Source organism: Bos javanicus, chromosome 8 (assembly GCF_032452875.1).
Source record: "Bos javanicus breed banteng chromosome 8, ARS-OSU_banteng_1.0, whole genome shotgun sequence".
NCBI classification, from domain to species: domain Eukaryota; kingdom Metazoa; phylum Chordata; class Mammalia; order Artiodactyla; family Bovidae; genus Bos; species Bos javanicus.
The window spans coordinates 66,091,813-66,111,567 of NC_083875.1; the positions used below are offsets into that span (position 1 = coordinate 66,091,813).

Sequence of the window (19,755 nt, forward strand, 5' to 3'; positions counted from 1 at the left end):
TCTTGGCCTGGAATCTGAGTCTTGAGTGCTGTGGAAAGTTTTTTAAGTTGTACCATATATGTGGACCGGTTATGTTTTATGTTTATGTTTTAATTAGTAGTACCTGTCAGAGGGTTTAGTGGTTTTAGGAAACTCATGAGGACTCAGTCAGGAGTGTGATATGGCTTCCAAACCAGATGATGACTTTTTAGGGCATGTTCGTGGAAGTGCAGTGATCTGAAAACATCAAAGCAGGTAGCTGGGGTCAGACCACATTGTGCTGGTGTTCTGATCATTCTAAGAGCTGTCTTTCAGGAGGGGCTTTGGCAAGTTGTTTGTATAGGTCCGATTAGGTATAATAGAGGTGGTAAGAGAATCAGAAATCTTACTACATAGGATAGGTAGAAGAAAGTACACAGTAATTGTTGAAGAAATAGACTTAGGAGGGATGGAATAGTTTTAAAACATTTGAAAGGCTATTACGTAAGAATACGAGTTTGGTATATGTATGAAGGAGCATGTTGTTACTCTTGTTCATTTGCTTTTTAAACCTGACATTAATTAGAATGATTATGTCTTTCACATTTATTTCAGTATAAAGGTGGAAAGTCCTCAGTGTAAGGGGTATAATATTGTTTCTTGATGTGTTACACATTTGATTCAGGTCACATCTTTGTGTACATAATTATATGAATTTTATTACATTGCTGGCATTTCATTTTTTAAAATAATACATGAAGAAATTCAGGGAAAACAGCTTGAACAATTTAACTTGAAGATACATGTCTATTTTTTAAAAATTATTTGAGAATGTTACATGCTTTGCAATTTATTTTAAACTGGCTTTCTTACTCAAATTAGGGTTTTCAAAAGAGGAACTGACTTGGCTTCAGAGCCTTCGAGGAGTGCCTCATGTCATCCAGACGCAGCTTTCCCCTTTGCTACTTTACCTCACTGACTTAGATCAGTTTTTACACCATTGGGACGTAACAGAGGTAATGGTCCATTTGAAAAGGCATGCAAGATTGTTAGAATTCAGTTCATCAGCCACCAATAGTTACTATGTGTTAGCATTGCCTTGTGTAAGATATTTTTAGAGATTTAGAGTAGTATAAACTGAAGCGACTTAGCAGCAGCAGCAGCAGAGTAGTATAAAATACAGTCCCTATTCTGAAAGTGCATGTGATCCTTGGATACGCGATGTAGATTCCTAAAGAAGACTGTTCATAAAAGTTATGCCACTAGAATAAAATAAATCAGCTGTTTGAATGATAGAGACACATTTATTTTCTTTTTGCTGCTGCAGCTAAGTCGCTTCAGTTGTGTCCGACTCTGTGCAACCCCATAGACGGCAGCCCACCAGGCTCCCCAGTCCCTGGGATTCTCCAGGCAAGAACACTGGACTGGGTTGCCATTTCCTTCTCCAATGCATGAAAGGGAAAAGTGAAAGTGAAGTCGCTGTCATGTCCGACTCTTAGCAACCTACCAGGTCTGCAGCCTACCAAGCTCCTTCGTCCATGGGATTTTCTAGGCAAGAGTACTGGAGTGGCATGCCATAGGGTAAAAGGATAAATTTATAGATTCAGTGCAATCCCTGTCAAGCTACCAACGGTATTCTTCACAGAGCTAGAACAAATAATTTCACAATTTGTGTGGAAATACAAAAAACCTCAAATAGCCAAAGCAATCTTGAGAAAGAAGAATGGAACTGGAGGAATGGAACTACCTGACTTCAGGCTCTACTACAAAGCCACAGTCATCAAGACAGTATGGTACTGGCACAAAGACAGAAATATAGATCAATGGAACAAAATAGAAAGCCCAGAGATAAATCCACGCACCTATGGGCACCTTATCTTTGACAAAGGAGGCAAGAATATACAATGGATTAAAGACAATCTCTTTAACAAGTGGTGCTGGGAAAACTGGTCAACCACTTGTAAAAGAATGAAACTAGAACACTTTCTAATACCATACACAAAAATAAACTCAAAATGGATTAAAGATCTAAACGTAAGACCAGAAACTATAAAACTCCTAGAGGAGAACATAGGCAAAACACTCTCCGACATACATCACAGCAGGATCCTCTATGACCCACCTCCCAGAATATTGGAAATAAAAGCAAAAATAAACAAATGGGACCTAATTAAACTTAAAAGCGTCTGCACAACAAAGGAAACTATAAGTAAGGTGAAAAGACAGCCTTCAGAATGGGAGAAAATAATAGCAAATGAAGCAACTGACAAACAACTAATCTCAAAAATATACAAGTAACTCCTATGGCTCAATTCCAGAAAAATAAACGACCCAATCAAAAAATGGGCCAAAGAACTAAATAGACATTTCTCCAAAGAAGACATACAGATGGCTAACAAACACATGAAAAGATGCTCAACATCACTCATTATCAGAGAAATGCAAATCAAAACCACAATGAGGTACCATTTCACGCCAGTCAGAATGGCTGAGATCCAAAAGTCTACAAGCAGTAAATGCTGGAGAGGGTGTGGAGAAAAGGGAACCCTCTTACACTGTTGGTGGAAATGCAAACTAGTACAGCTACTATGGAGAACAGTGTGGAGATTCCTTAAACTGGAAATAGAACTGCCTTATGACCCAGCAGTCCCACTGCTGGGCATACACACTGAAGAAACCAGAAGGGAAAGACACACGTGTACCCCAATGTTCATCGCAGCACTGTCTATAATAGCCAGGACATGGAAGCAACCTAGATGTCCATCAGCAGACAAGTGGATAAGAAAGCGGTGGTACATATACACAATGGAGTATTACTCAGCCATTAAAAAGAATACATTTGAATCAGTTCTAATGAGGTGGATGAAACTGGAGCCTATTATACAACGTGAGGTAAGCCAGAAAGAAAAACACCAATACAGTATACTAATGCATATATATGGAATTTAGAAAGATGGTAACAATAACCCTGTATACGAGACAGCAAAAGAGACACTGATGTATAGAACAGTCTTTTGGACTCTGTGGGAGAGGGCGAGGGTGGGATGATTTGGGAGAATGGCATTGAAACATGTATAATATCATATATGAAACGAGTCACCAGTCCAGGTTCGATGCACGATACTGGATGCTTGGGGCTGGTGCACTGGAATGACCCAGAGGGATGGTACGGGGAGGCAGGAGGAAGGAGGGTTCAGGATGGGGAACAAGTGTATACCTGTGGCGGATTCATGTTGATACATGGCAAAACCAATACAATATTGTAAAGTTAAAAAATAAAAACAAACGAAAAGAGGAAAGGCTTAAAGGAAAAGGAAGAATTATGCACAGATATTGAAGGATGAGTAAGAGTTAAGTAGGATTTTGTATCCTTGAAGGTGGGTTTTTCTAAACAGAAAAAATTATTTGGAAGTTCCTTTGGTTTTAAAGAATTAGTATATAGTTTATCAAAGTTACATTTTAAACCCCAAATTTCCCTTGAATTTTAAAGTTCAACCTAACAAATCTTTTTAGATAAATATAGTAAGTTTAGGCAATCATTTTAAAAGGAGACTTTAATTACATTTTATCCCTTTTGCAAATATATTTTAAGCTTTAAAAAACAGTTTAAATAAATACATTCACTATTTGGTAAATAGTTCAGTTTTCAGACAGACCTTCACAATTTTTATGGTAAATCTTAAAACATTTAATAAACTTACAAGCATGGTGAATCTTAATATCTTAAGTTTCAGTACTGTTTATAGTGAAATTCAGATTAAAACTACAAGTCTAGGTTAGCTGTTAGTAGTGTTTTAAATTGGAATTATAGGGCTGATCTTTTACGCTAATGGTCAGAATTGTTTTATGTTACAAATATATAAATATGTAAAAGCATCATAAATACTAGTACTAAGGATTTGAGTCTGTAAGATATTTATATATTAGTTGATTTCTTTTATTTATTTCTTCAGTTTCTTTCCTTGCATTGAAAGGTACTTGCCCAGTAGGATTGCAGTTGTGTCATCCCAAATAATGTTGGTTGGAACCTTTCTTGCAAATTCTGAGGTTGTATTCTGTGCTAGCTAACTTTTTTTTTTTTTTTTTAATGATTCATAAGGTTTTTGGTTAGAGCATTGACTGTATATTCTTTTCTTGTAACTCATAATTGCTAGGCCATGGCCTTTTCAAACAAAAAACAACCTTTGTCATTGTTCTCAACAGGGTAGTCTCTAGAACCTAAATCTGTTTTATTGCTATACCAGTTGATTTTATTCAGCTGATCTATTTACTACTACTTTCATTCTTCTCCAGAATAATCTTTACGTCCTTCCTGTATCTTAGGGCTACACCTTTTGTAGACATTGAACACATTTCTCTCATGGTTTTTTTGACTCTGATCACAATACTTAGGTCATGCCAGGGATACTTTCTTCTCTTTATTACCCGGTGCCTAACTATGTTCATATATCGGCTTTCAAAAAACAGTGGATTTTAAACAGTGAAAACTAATGAGTTAGGTAACCAACCTGCATATTTAATATCTGGCATTTTATCTTAATCCATAGTGCATGAAGAGATTGAGGCCTTGCACACTACTCGATTGGAAGGATTGGGTTTAGTAGTAGTAGTTGTTTTGTGAGATTGTTTCTAATGTTTTTAAACTACATCATTATGGATTGGGGAAAGCATGGTGTGGGGATTGATCAGTGGGCCCCAGATTCCAGACATAGACTTGTTAAGTGTCTAGTTTAATAACTTGGACAACTCCAATAATCTTTCTTTGACAGTTTTAATTTTTCAGAATCACATCATCTGTGTAAAGACACATGTCGTGAAAATGTGATTGGTTATATTTCTGAGTGTACATTGGCAAGGACATGTATTAAACTTCAAGGATGCTGTCTTTGAAATGTTAAGACATAAATTAGGAAAAATCTGAAAGTTACATTATTCGTTTTTGAAGTTAAGATTCCAGTTCTATTTTGGATAAAATTTGCCTTTAAGTTGGCCTTTTCATATGAAATTATTTGAAATATATGTAGTTTTTGACAGCCTTAGTGTAAAAATTGATTTTTTATTATTATTTCATTTGAAAAAGTTAGTAGTCCATGGAGTGGGTTTGCTTAGTTGTTTTATCTGCTTAGTCTGAAGTGGTTTTTTATTTAAATCGGACCTTTATTTTCTGAGTAGATTTTCTTCACAAAGTATAATTTACTTATTTACTTAATACATTTAAGAATTTATTTATTTACATATGGCAGTACGAGGTCTTTGTTGCCATGTACAGGCTTTCTCCAGTTGCAGCAAGTGGGGATTACTCTCTAGGGCTCCTCTTTAGTTGTGGAGTGCAGGCTTCACACTCCACTGTGGTGGCTTCTCTTGTTGCAGAGCATGGGCTCTAGGGCTTCATTAGTTTTGGCACACAGGCTTAGTTGCCCTGTGGAATCTTCCCAGACCAGGAATTGAACCTGTGTCCCCTACATTGATGGCAGATTCTTAACCACTGGACCACAAGGAAAGTCCCATAAAGTACAATTTAGAAGAACTGAAGGATAATAGTAAAAGTGTTCTTCCATTCCCTGTCTCCCAGCCATCCACTTCCCTTCCTTAGTTTCTAAATGTATTCTTTTGTGTCTTCACAATGATTATATGTATTCTTTTGGCTTCTCCTTTTATACAAATAACATACTCTGATTTGGACCTTGCAATTTTCACTTGGTGTCTTCGTGATCATTTCTTCCAAACACTGAAGGAAGAATTGTATGATCTTGCCATTAATGATGAAAATAGTAGTTAAAAGGGAAAGATCACAAAGGGAAAAGCAATCTTTGGACAGAGATATCATTCCCAAATGGAATTGTCTTTTCCAGAGCCAGTGGAAGGTTTTAAGGTTAATTTTCATTGTCATTTATAAAATTTTGAATGGTTTGAAAAGACTACTTTTTAACTAAATTCGGAAGAATAATAATAAAATGTTACCATAGTTTAAGAAATAGACCATTTTTCTTTGCTTTTGAAACCTCTGATTTTATTAACAGTTTTATGTGTATGACATTTCTGTATAAAATTAGGTAGAAAATACTTCAATATAGAAATTAAACATACAAAATCTTTTTAAGAAAAGTAAAGTTTTGTATTTTTTAAAAACTCTTAATTTCCACACTAGCACATTGCCGTGCCTGTTCTGGAATTGTGTACTGTGAGGTCAGGAATCGGAGGTATGCAAGTTTCGGTTAACACTGTAGTTGCAAAAGTGAAGATTGCCTCTGTATGTGTATGTTTGTGTGTCTCTATGTTTGTATTTTTGTTTACTTTTATTTTGAAACAATTTCAGACCTAGAGAAAAATTACAACTGCAGTAGAAAGAACTTCTGTTTTCTTAAACTATTTGACAAAATGCCCATAGTCCCTACTTTAGCACAAGTAGGCTGTGTTTTATTGTACTTGCAGATTCAGTTTTTACAAACTGAAGTTTTGTGGCAGCGCTGCATTGAGGCTGTCTGTCATCTCAATAGCACTGGTACACTTCGTGTCTCTGTGTCACAGTTCGGTAATTCTTGGAATATTTCACACTTTTTCATTGTTATTTCTTACAGTGAGCTGTGATTGGTGATCTTTGATAATACTGTTGTAATTGTTTCGGGCTTTGTAATTAATTGTCCTCATGAACCTCATGAGATAGTGCAGTGAACTTAGTGAAATATGTGTTCTGACTGCCCCGCCAGCCAGCCGTTCCCTATCTCTCCCCTTCTCAGGTCTCCCTATTCCCTGAGACTCGACAATACTGAAATTAGGAGGCCTCTGTGAGTATGTGTGTGTTAGTTGCTCAGTTGTATCCAACTCTTTGCGATGCTATAGACTGTAGCTCACGAGGCTCCTCTGTCCATGGAATTCTCCAGGTAAGAATACTGGAGTGGGTTGCCATTTCCCTCTCTGGGGGATCCTCCTGACCCAGGGATCAAACCCCAGCCTACTGCATTGCAGGTAGATTCTTTACCATCTGAGCCACCAGGTGTTCAAGTGAAGCGAAGAGTTGGGTATCTCTTACTTTAAATCAAAAGCTAGAAATGATTATTAGCTTAGTGAGGAAAGCATGTTGATAGCAAAGATAGGCTGAAAACTAGACCTCTCTGCTGGTTAGCCAAGTTGTGAATGCAAAAGAAAAGTTCTTGAAACTAAAAGTGCTATTCCATGAACACAGAATAAGAAAGTGAAACAACCTTTTTGATGACATGGAAAAAGTTTGAATGATCTGGATAGAAGATCAAACCACCACAACATTCCCTAAAGTCAAAGCCAAATCTCGAGCAAAACCCTGATGATGATTTAGTTGCTAAGTCGTGTCTGACTCTTTGTGACCCCATGGACTGTGGCCCACCAGGCTCCTCTGTCTATGTGATTCTCCAAGCAAGAATACTGGCAGTGGTTGCCATTTCCTTCTCCAGGGGATCTTCCTGACCCAAGGATCGAACCCGGATCTCCCACATTGCAAGCAGATTTACCAACTGAGCTACAAGGGAAGCCCTAAAACTCTAATAAGTCTCTTCAATTCTCTGAAGGCTAAGAGAGGTGAGGAAGCTGCAGAAGAGTTTGAAGGTAGCAGAGACTGTTCATGAGGCTTAAGGGAAGACGCCGTCTCCATAACATGAAGGTGTAAGGTGAAATAGCTGATGGGGAAGTTTCAGCAAATTATCCAGCAGATCCAGCTAAAATGAGTATTGAAATGGTGGCTACATTAAATAACAGACTTTCAACATAGACAAAACTGCTTTATACTGGAAGACGATGCCATCTAGGACTTGTCTTAGCTAGAGAGAAGTGAGTGCCTGGTTTCAGAGCTTCAGAGGACAGGTTGACTCTTGTGAGGGGCTGATGCAGTTGGTGACTTTAAGTTGAAGCCAGTGCTCATTTACCGTTCTGAAAATTCTAGAACCCTTAAAAATTATGCTAAGTCTACTCTGCCTGTGCCCTATAAAGGAAAAAGCCTGGATGACAGTACACCATGGTTTACTGATTATTTTAAGCCCACTGTTGATATCTTCTGCACAGAAGAAAAGCTTCCTTTCAAAGTATTACTACTCATTGACAAAACACTGGTCATTCTGGAACCCTGATGGAGATACACAATGAGATTAATGTTTTTTTCAATGTTAGCACAGCATCCATTCTGCAATCCATGGATCAAGAAGTCATTTAGACCTTCAAGTTTTATTATTTAAGAAATACATTTTCTAAAGCTATAGCTGCCATAAATAGAGATTCTTCTGATGGATCTGAGCAAAGTAAATTGGAAACGTTCTGGAAAAGAGTTCACCTTGTAGATGCCATTAAGATCATTTGTGATTCGTAGCGAGAGGTCAAAATATCGATATTAACATGACTTTGGAAGAAGATGATTGCAACCTTCAGGAGGAGTTCAAGACTTCAGTGGAGGAAGTAACTGCAGATGTGGAAATAGTAAGAGAACTAGAATTAGAAATGGAGCTTGAAGATATGACTGAATTGCAGATATCTCATGATAAAATTTTGAGCAGATGAAGAGTTGCTTCTAATGAATGAGCAAAGAATGAGCAAATGAATCTACTCCTGGTAAAGATGTTGTGAAGATTGTTGAAATGACAACAAAGGATTTAGAATAGTACATTGACTTTGCTGATAAAGCAGTGTCATTCATTGACCCTGACATTTTTGAAGAATCAGTTCAGTTCAGTCGCTCAGTCATGTCCGACTTTTTGTGAACCCATGGACTGCAGCACGCTGGGCCTCCCTGTCCATCACCAACTCCTGGAGTTGACTCAAACTCATGTCCATTGAGTTGGTGATGCCATCCAACCATCTCATCCTCTGTCATCCCCTTCTCCCCCCACCTTCAATCTTTCCCAGCATCAGGGAAATGAGTCAGTTCTTCACATCAGGTGGCCAAAGTATTGGAGTTTCAGCTTCAACATCTGTCTTTCCAATGAACATTCAGGACTGATTTCCTTTAGGATGGACTGGTTGGATCTCCTTGCAGTCCAAGGGACTCTTCAGAATCTTCTACAATACCACAGTTCAAAAGCATCAATTCTTTGGCGCTCAGTTTTCTTTATAGTCCAGCTCTCACATCCATACATGACTACTGGAAAAACCATAGCCTTGACTAGATGGACGTTTGTTGGCAAATTAATGTCTCTGCTTTTTAATATGCTGTCTAGGTATAGGCTGGTCATAACTTTTCGTCTAAGGAGTAAGCATCTTTTTTGCAGGACAATTATTCTGTAAAATTTCTCTCAATTCAGGTTTATTTCCGCATGGTTAAATCAGGTTATACAGATGTGGCAGGAATACGACAAGTGATGCTGTGGGATTCTGATGGCAGCTTGTCAGACGGTGCAGGGTTTTGATTTGTCCCATTAGGTGTTCACTTTGCCCACTTGAGTAAGTGGTGTCTCATCACCTTCTGCACTCTAGTTTTCCCCTTTAGTAACATTTTATGATGTTTTGAAACAGTGTAAATATCATTTCTTTTTGGTCTTCTCTTTTATTCATTTCTTTCTTTTTGTTAGTATGGTTTCTTATATTTTCCAGTGGGGTAAATTTCCTTACTATCTTTATTAATTTTGATATTCACGTTTGCCATGGTCACCTCCTGGAAGCAGACATCTTTGTTCTTTTGACATGTCCTCGTGTTTCTCTGAGTGCTGTTGACCTTGAACAACACAGGTGCGAACTGTGCAGGCCCACTTACATGCAGATTTATCTCAGTAGTAAATACTACATTACTGCATGGACCCATGGTTGCATCTGCAGATACGAACAGCGTTAGATGTGGAGGGCCCGCTATTAAGTTACGTGCAGATTTTCAACCGCACAGAGGGTCTGTGCCTCTAATCCCCTCCCCATGTTGTTCAGGGGTTAGCTGTACTACCTTTATTGTATCACAGATTGTTTCAGATTCGTGTTGTCCCCTGTCCCAGCCCAGCAATCAGGTATTTCTTTAAGAAGCCCAGTTTTCCTTTAGGTGGAGAATGCATTTTAGGAAACAATTCTCGACTCTTATAAGTGTGTTCATTGCTATTTGATGTTGCTGTTCCCAGACCTTATCAGTGAACAGAAATCAGGAATTCAACACCATGGGGTTCATTCTGGTTTTCTCCTTTCCCTCTTGTACCTGCTTTTTCTGATGGTGAGAAACCTGACTTCCACTTAATATATTTACCTACTCGGTCACTTCCTCTGTGATCGTCTCCTTTCGGTGCCACCCTTTTCCCCTGTGGGCATCTTTTTTCTTATCCCATTTGAACTCCAATTCTTGGGGACAGAGCACCTGTATTTGTTAACAGATAACTGACTCTGGGCCACTGAAGCTCTCCCATTGACTCTAGTGCTGATGTCTAGCTTGGCCTCATGCGGTAGCTTTAAAACTGATTCGTTCAGGAGGGGAGGGAGGCAGAAGGGAAAAAGGAGGGGATTGAGTGATGATTTATTATTGAATGGGCCTTTCAAATATGATTTACCTTTTATGAATGATAATATTCACTGTGCTCATTTTGAAGAAGGAAGATGGCATTGAAAATATCCTGCTTACATTGTTACCTACAGGTTTAAAAGAGAAGACAATTGCCCTATGAAAACTCTGGGTAGTATCACTCTACAGGAGGTTCTGTAGAAACATAATGCAGATACTGTTGATTTTTGAGGATTGACAGTTCTCTTGAAATTATCTTGACTATTCTTTCTCTTCCTAGAGTCATATTCTTCTTTCCACTAGCCTTATCTTTGTCTCCCCATGGGATTTTTCTACATACTTCATTTTGGTACTGCATTCCATCGGCTTCTGGAGTTGTGTTGTGATTCTCTGAAGGACTTGATGCTGTCATTCTGCTTCTTGTTTTCTTGAGATCTTGGAAAATTAAAAGTACTAGAGATTTGATTCCCATCTCATTCATATTTTTCTTCCTTATAGACTGTTCTTTTACCTTTAGGGAATAAGAGGCAGCATAATTTGCACGTGGTATTGCTATTTTCTGGATCATGTTTTTTTCAATGATGTATTTTTCCACCAAATGGGAGAAAAGCTTTTGTCAGCTCTTTGTTTACATCACTGAGACCTCCCTGTTGTAGCACTTATTTAATGGGAATGTGGGCTCTACCTTGGTTGATTGTAAGCTACCGAGGGCTGTGAGACAGAAGTTTCTCATTCTTTCACTCCTGTGTGTAGCGCCTGATAAGACTAGCTCAGTTTGTGTGGTAGTCAGGCAGTTGTGTCCAACTCTTTGTGACTCCATATTTGGTAGCTTGTCAGACTCTTCTGTCCATGGAATTCTCCAGGCAAGAATACCAGAGTGAGTTGCCATTTCCTTCTCCACAGTGCTCAGTAAGTATTTAATAAATGAATTATTTGGAAAATTAGCCCATATATATGAGGATTGCTTGTTTGATGCTTGCATCTTTAGAGTCACTTCTTGTTGAGTTTCTTTTTAATATGTAGAGCAAGTAGGTTTAAAAAAAACTGTTGGACTTGTTTCTGACCTACAGTGTTCTGATTTGGTACCGGTTTTCTCCTTTCTGACAGACAGTCTGTCACAGTTTATTGGTTGTCCCTGTCCGAAGCCAAAGCTTTGACGTCCTGCAGACTGCCATCAGTAAGCATTTGGTAAATATACTTAAAATTTTTTCTGTTACACAAAAAGCATAGAGATTCACTGGTTAAGATTTGGTTTGCCATAATCAGGGAGAGACTGAGTGTCCAGAATCTAAGCTTAATAATTTCATGGCCTCTCATCTGTGGTGAGAACTGAGAAATCTTGGTTTGTTTGCTGGCTGTTGCTAATTAATTCTGTGACCTTAGGGAAATGGCCCTTACTCTCTCTATATGAGCAATGAAAGACCTTAAAATGATACCTTGGGTCTTTCTGACTTGAAATGCTTTCATGAACACGTGCTTGGTGTCATACCTAGAAGGGGTGAGGTGTGGAGTAGGGCTGTCACCTCACAGGCTTAAGGGCCTGGTCACTGGGAACAGTGAGCTTAGCCATGAAACTTACTTGTCTTTGGGCCTGTGGATGTCTCTTGTTCCCATTGGTATTGAATTCTCATTAGGTATGCCTGGGTTTTGCTTTTAACTTCCTCCAACCTTTACACTTTGATCTTTGACTTTTTAGTATAACGATATATTACAGTGCAAGGGAGAGCCCCCAAGGTTTTCTTCAAGGGACTGTCACTTGTTTGGATAATTTGATAGGCACATGCGTACCCCCTTTCTTTACTTGCCTCAAGTTGGAAGAGTACCACTTTGACTTCAGTACCCTTTTCTTCCTGCTATTAAACTTCCAATCCATATACATCGTATCTCCAAAGATCCCCATCTGTTTTTTTTTTTTTTAACTTCCACTCTAGAAATGTATGCCCTCCTTTGATTACATTCACTGTTCCAAGATCAGCATTCCAGTCGGTCACTTTCTTCAGACAGCCTGGTGGAAAGGTCAAGACCTCAGAGCCTGCAGACTACGATTACTCAACAGTTGCTTGCAGGAGATTTTAACTGTGTATACTTACACAGAGTCCACCTTAATGACTGTTTATACAGCAGAGTCCAGGTGAGCTAGTGTACCATGATGTCCCCTGTCTGGGTCTGGGGCAGTGAGGCAGTCAAGAGTAAGTATAGTATTACCTTACTCCAGTGCAGATGATTTTCCTTGGTTATGTCTGAATGACCGGTCAAATCAAAGGGCAGGGGAAAGATAATTGTAAAATGAACTCTGGTTTGTGCATTTAATTTCCTGGGATGAGGGTGGTGCCAGATTAGCGTTTTCCAGTCTGAATACTCAGGATCATGTAAATGTGATTGTTGGTATCAAGATTTTCTTTGGATGCATGAAATAATCCTTTTAAATAATATTTTGGCCAACAGTAGAAATTGTAACATCTAGAAAATTTAAGAGACTTTGTCTTGAAGGGGATGTGGGGGATTGGATTGATAGTATTTCTTTTTTTTTTTTTTTTAATTTTATTTTTAAACTTTACAATATTGTATTGGTTTTGCCAAATATTGAAATGAATCCACCACAGGTTTACATGTGTTCCCCATCCTGAACCCTCCTCCCTCCTCCCTCCCCATACCATCCCTCTGGGTCGTCCCAGTGCACCAGCCCCAAGCATCCAGTATCGTGCATTGAACCTGGACTGGTGACTTGTTTCATATATGATATTATACATGTTTCAGTGCCATTCTCCCAAATCATCCCGCCCTCTCCCCTTCCAAAGAGTCCAAAAGACTGTTCTATATACATCAGTGTCTCTTGCTGTCTTGTATACAGGGTTATTGTTACCATCTTTCTAAATTCCATATATATGCATTAGTATACTGTATTGGTGTTTTTCTTTCTGGCTTACTTCACTCTGTATAATAGGCTCCAGTTTCATCCATCTCATTAGAACTGATTCATATGTATTCTTTTTAATGGCTGAGTAATACTCCATTGTGTATATGTACCACAGCCTTCTTATCCATTCATCTGCTGATGGATATCTAGGTTGCTTCCATGTCCTGGCTATTATAAACAGTGCTGAGATGAACACTGGGGTACACGTGTCTCTTTCCCTTCTGGTTTCCTCAGTGTGTATGCCCAGCAGTGGGATTGCTGGGTCGTGTGGCAGTTCTATTTCCAGTTTTTTAAGGAATCTCCACACTGTTCTCCATAGTGGCTGTACTAGTTTCCATTCCCACCAACAGTGTAAGAGGGTTCCCTTTTCTCCACACCCTCTCCAGCATTTATTGCTTGTAGACTTGTGGATCGCAGCCATTCTGACTGGTGTGAAATGGTACCTCATAGTGGTTTTGATTTGCATTTCTCTGATAATGAGTGATGTTGAGCATCTTTTCATGTGTTTGTTAGCCATCTGTATGTCTTCTTTGGAGAAATGTCTATTTAGTTCTTTGGCCCATTTTTTGATTGGGTCATTTATTTTTCTGGAATTGAGTTGTAGGAGTTGCTTGTATATTTTTGAGATTAGTTGTTTGTCAGTTGCTTCATTTGCTATTATTTTCTCCCATTCTGAAGGCTGCCTTTTCACCTTGCTAATAGTTTCCTTTGTTGTGCAGAAGCTTTTAAGTTTAATTAGGTCCCATTTGTTTATTTTGCTTTTATTTCCAATATTCTGGGAGGTGGGTCATAGAGGATCCTGCTGTGATGTATGTCGGAGAGTGTGATAGTATTTCTTGAGTTTAAATATTTTCAGTCATTTCAGGTAGCAGTTAGTTGTCAGAGGAAAACGGGACCTTAAGGTGTGGTGGGTGGCATGGCATGTATTGTGGTTGTACCGATTTCCACCAGTAGTAGTAGTAGTGTAGTCGTTAAGTCATCTCCGACTGTGTGACCCATGGACTGTAGCCTGCCAAGCTCCTGTGTCCGTGGGATTCTCCAGCAAGGATATTGGAGTAGGTTGCCATTCCCTTCTCCAGAGGATCTTCCCAAACCAGGGATTAAACCTGGATCTTCCCACATTGCAGGCAGATTCTTTACCATCTGAGCCACCAGTAGTGATGGGAGGTTAACTGTCTAGGTGATGGTGTTTGTTTTTATTCTGGGGAGAAGGGCTGTTGTGAAGAGGTCATTAACCTCATTTTTCTCTGCCTAGGTTGGATTGACTGTAATTCCTGACAGCACAGCTGGCTGTGTTTTGGGTGTTATCTGTAAGCTCCTGGATCATACGTGTGTACTTAGTGAAACTCTACTGCCGTTTCTGGCTTCTTGTTGCTACAGTCTGCTTTATTTTCTTACTTTAGAGAAAGGAGAAGCAGAACATCTAAGAAAAAGGTAACAGTTTTGTACTCTTAAACTTTTAATTTTTTTCCTACTTGCTCAACTCCCTTCAGTCAATCAATCCATAAAAGATATTTCCAAAATCTAATTCTTTTTTAGAGTTTGTATATCCCTCGCTATCTGCTTCTTTGTTCTTTTGTGAATCCCCTTTGTGATGAGGTATAGCAGTCTTAGTTTTTGTTTTTTCTTGTAAGCTACAAATTTGAAAAGTTAGATGGTATTATAGAGTTTCTTGGGAGCTTTCCTTAACTTTGCTATAGATCTGGCAAGAAAATTCTATGTTTTAGAAGAATGGACTTATTAATACGAGCCTTTGTATTTTGTTTGGGCTTCATTAGAACTAGCCACGGAGAAGGCAATGGCACCCCACTCCAGTACTCTTGCCTGGAAAATCCCATGGACGGAGGAGCCTAGTAGGACACGACTGAGTGAGTTCACTTTCACTTTTCACTTTCATGCATTGGAGAAGGAAATGGCAACCCACTCCAGTGTTCTTGCCTGGAGAATCCCAGGGACGGGAGAGCCTGGTGGGCTGCCGTTTATGGGGTCGCACAGAGTCGGACACAACTGAAGTGACTTAGCAGTTAGCAGAACTAGCCAGAGTCAAATTTTAAATTCATGGGTTTAAGGAAATTGTTCTAAGATGCTGGTGTTTTTTAATTATTACTTTTGTTCCTATATAATTTTTGGACTAAAGCTTCTAGGATAGTATGGAAGATTTCACTTTCATTTTCAAAAAGTGTTCTCATGCTTACATTCTTTTTGGTATGCTGTTTACAGTTCATTGCAAGAAGGTTATTAAACAGTCTTAAGAGATGATCACATATAAGAAAATAAAAATCATTCTGTCACATTTTGACATTTGCCTTTCAAGTCTTTTTTGAGCTTTTAAGTGTCATAGAAATATGTCATACATTTGATTATATGAAACATTTAAATAGTTTAAAGAGTATAAACCGAACATCCATTTAGCTCAATTCCAGGTTTAGGAATAGAATGTCGTCAGCATGCACTCTGTCCATGTCCTTTCCATAGTTAAATTTCTCTTTTACACCTCCAGAGATCACTTCTGTGTTAGTACTTTGCTGCCTTTTTATTTAAAATTTTTATGTGCATTTATAAACAGTGCATTTTTGTTTTGCATGTTTTAAGAGTTTGATATAAAAGGAATCATAGTGTATTTTTTTATGACTTGATTTGCATCATCATGAGAGTTACTCATGTTGATTTAAGGATGTAATTCATTTTGTTTCTCCATACCAGGAGTCAGCAAACTTCTTTCTATGTAAAGAGTCAGATGGTGAATATTTTAGGTTTTTGTCAGAACTTGTCAGAACTACTCAGCACTCCTGATGCTATGAAAGCAGCATCAGATGATACATAAATGAATAGGTGTGCTGTGTTCCAATAAAATTTTATTTACAAATACAGGCTGCACGCAGGATTGGCTGTGGTCTGGTACCCTTGCTCTGTAGTATTCCACTTTATGAATGTACTGTAACTTACTGATGGGGATTTTTCCCACAAAGTGTTGTGTGTATTTAAAACTTGGTAGATTTCACTGTTAATATCCTGTAAAATTTACACATAAATAAATAGATCTGATGGTACTTTTCTTACACAACATCAAACTTTAGGTCTCATAGCCCAAGAAAAACCTTTGTAAATAGCAAGGAACTTCTCTGGGTTATAAAAATTTTATAATGAGCATCCCCATTTATGAAATACATATTTTGATATTTGTCATTTCCTGTCACTTGAAATATAGGCCCTTAGTGGTACACTTATGTTTCAGAGGTCTTCTTAGTTTCTTTTTTTTTTTTTTAATTTTATTTTTTAACTTTACAATATTGTATTGGTTTTGCCATATATCGAATTGAATCTGCCACAGGTATACACGTGTTCCCCATCCTGAACCCTCCTCCCTCCTCCCTCCCCATACATATATGGAATCTTCTTAGTTTCTTATGGAACATTCTGCTTTGATTGTATATGGTTGGACTGAAAAAAATTCAATGTGTTTAATACGTTTTGCCTGTTTAAAAATTCTGTTTTAAAAGTGTTTTGTGCTGGGTATTGGAAAGTTTGATACTACCAGGACCATATGCATCTCTGGATGACATTACTTAGGCACAAGAAAGGGTTGGCAGCCCGAGCCTTAGGTACTTAAGTTTCCCTCTTGGGCTGCTCCTACCCTTCTAACAAGGTAATTGTGGGATTACAGATAATGAGAGTGCCAGTCAAACTACTGGGAACTTTTGATTTCACAAGTGCTAACCAAAAAACTGGGCTCAACCAATTGAGGTATTCAAAACTGTGGCCATGGTTCTCTGAAGAAACTGTTGTATTGTTTCCTGGACTCTGTTAACAAATTAAAGATCTGCTCTTCAACTGAGCCCTCTTGTCTTGTAGATAATAGTCTGTTCTTTTCTATGGTTTTTGACTCTTTTCTCTTTGTTGTCTTGAAAGTCAGGTTATATCCTAGTGTAGGTTTGTTATTATTTACCCTGCTTGAGACTTAACTTCACTTTTCAATCTGCAAAAGCATCAATTCTTCGGCATCAGCTTTCTTTATGGTCCAACTCTCACATCCATACATGACTACTAGAAAAAACTATAGCTTTGACTAGGTGGACCTTTGTTGGCAAAGTAATGTCTCTGCTTTTTAATACACTGTCAAGGTTTGTCATAGCTTTTCTTCTGAGGAACAAGTGCCTCTTAATTTCATGACTGCAGTCACCAGCTGCAGTGATTTTGGAGCCTAAGAAAACAGTCAGCCACTGTTTCCATTCTTTCTCCATCTCTTTGCCATGAAGTGAAGGGGCTGGATGCCATGATCTTAGTTTTTTGAATGTTGACCTTTAAGCCAGCTTTTTCACTCTCCTCTTTCATTTTCATCAAGAGGCTCTTCATTTCCTCTTCATTTTCTGCCATAAGGGTGGTGTCATCTGCATATGTGAGGTTATTCAGATGACAACCTTGATTCCAGCTTGTGCTTTGTCCAGCCCAGCATTTCACATGATGTTCTCTGCATGTAAGTTAAATAAGCAGGGTGACAATATACAGCCTTCACCTACTCCTTTTCCAATTTGGAACCAGTCCATTGATCCATGTCCTGTTCTAACTATTGCTTCTGGATCAGAATACAGATTTCTCAGGAGGCAGGTCAGGTGGTCTGGTATTCCCATCTCTTTAAGAATTTTCCACACTTTGTTGTGATCCACGCAGTTAGAGGCTTTAGCGTAGTTAATGAAGCTGAAGTAGATGTTTCTCTGAAACTCTCTTGCTTTTTCCATGACCCAAAGGATGTTGGCAATTTGATCTCTGGTTCCTCTGCCTTTTCTAACTCCAGCTTGTACATATGAAAGTTCATGGTTCATGTACTTTTGAAGCCTCACTTGGAGAATTTTGAGCATTACTTTGCTAGCGTGTGAGATGAGTGCATTTGTGCAGTAGTTTGAAGATTCTTTGGCATTGCCATCTTTGGGATTGGAATGAAAACTGACCTTTTCCAATCCTGTGGCGAGTTTCCAAATTTGCTGGCATATTGAGTGCAGCACTTTCACAGCATCATCTTTTAGGACTTGAAATAGCACAGCTAAATTCCATCACCTCCTCTAGCTTTGTTCATAGTGATGCTTCCTAAGGCCTACTTGACTTCACATTGCAGGATGTCTGGCTCTAGGTGAGTTATAGCACCACTGTGGTTATCTGGGTCATGAAGATCTTTTTTGTATAGTTCTTCTGTGTATTCTTGCCACCTGTTTTTAATATCTTCTGCTTCTGTTCGGTCCATACCATTTCTGTCCTTTATTGTGCCTATCTTTGCATGAAATGTTCCCTTGGTACCTCTAGTTTTCTTGAAGAGTTCTCTAGTCTTTCCCATTCTGTTGTTTTCCTCTCTCTCTCTGCACTGATCTCTGAGGAAGGCTTTCTTCTCTCTCCGTGCTCTTCTCTGGAACTCTGCATTCAGATGGGTGTCTTTCCTTCTCTCTTTGCCTTTCCTTCCCTTCTTTTCTCAGCTGTGGTAAGGCCTCCACAGAAGCCATTTCGTCATCCCCAAGACCATCCCCAAGACAAAGCAATGCAAACAGGGTCCCTCCCGGGGCTCAGCAATTTCAAGACTCGTCCCCTATCATCTGTGGTGCCACCAGGCTTGCACTCACCATAGGCAATCAGGGTACTCAAAGTCAGGGCAGAGTGCAGGCAAGTTAGAAGCAAGGTCAGAGCCTGCTCTGCTCTGTCTCTGAAGCCTGAAAAAGACTATTTATTTAATTTCCCTAATAGTGGGGAGGTTTTGTCCCTGGGAGAGAGTTGAGGTCTGAGAACTGGAGAGACTGAGGAGTCTTCACTAGGAGGAGATATGACTGATGTTCCCAAATCCTTTAGACATGTTCTCTGTTCCTTTTTGAAGGTTTAGGATTCTTCTAGCAGTGGGAAGCTCATCTCAGTTTCATGTTTCACTGATGGGGTGAAGTGACCCTTTTTTTTTTTTTTTTTAATTATTCCACAGCAAGCTGCAAAGCCATCAGATGGAGCCATGTGATCAGTGTGGACTCCACCTGACCCCACAGCCACCTTCTGCCTTCCATGCATCCACTCAGGAATTTCTGAACTTTCTTAATGGTGAGTCTTCTGGCCTTTTCTCCCTCATTGTGAATCCTCCTGCTAACAAAACATGCTGTGAAAATTAAGAAAAGTAAACCGTAACTATAATTGGAGTCTGCAAGGTCTATAGAGGGCGCTGTCATGCCCTGTCATTCATCCTCCATTACTTCAACATGAAGAGGTCATTTACATATCCCAACAGGAGGAAATACACCTTGCATTCCCAAACTAGAAGTGCAGGCACATTACCACTCCAGCTGGAAGAGGGAAGACTTCCCTTTTGGCCAGCAACAAACCCAGCTAATAGAAAATTCTGCAGTTTAGCTAATGAGAAGCCATTGTCACCTGAATGTTTACTTTCCTCCACAGATGTTACACTTGTTCTCTTGCTGATGACTTATTT

At 39.0% G+C, this 19,755-nt stretch overlaps 1 protein-coding gene across 1 annotated transcript in view; it reads left to right on the plus strand.

The window, feature by feature from the left end:
* Positions 1–19,755, plus strand: part of LOC133253485 (testis-expressed protein 10-like) — a 44,273-nt gene that overhangs the window by 16,543 nt on the left and 7,975 nt on the right. Inside the window, exons 3-6 of the mRNA XM_061427083.1 lie at positions 841–974; positions 11,495–11,575; positions 14,560–14,738; positions 19,258–19,370. Coding sequence (XP_061283067.1) covers positions 841–974; positions 11,495–11,575; positions 14,560–14,738; positions 19,258–19,370 — 507 coding nt within the window. The remainder of the gene's footprint in view (positions 1–840; positions 975–11,494; positions 11,576–14,559; positions 14,739–19,257; positions 19,371–19,755) is intronic.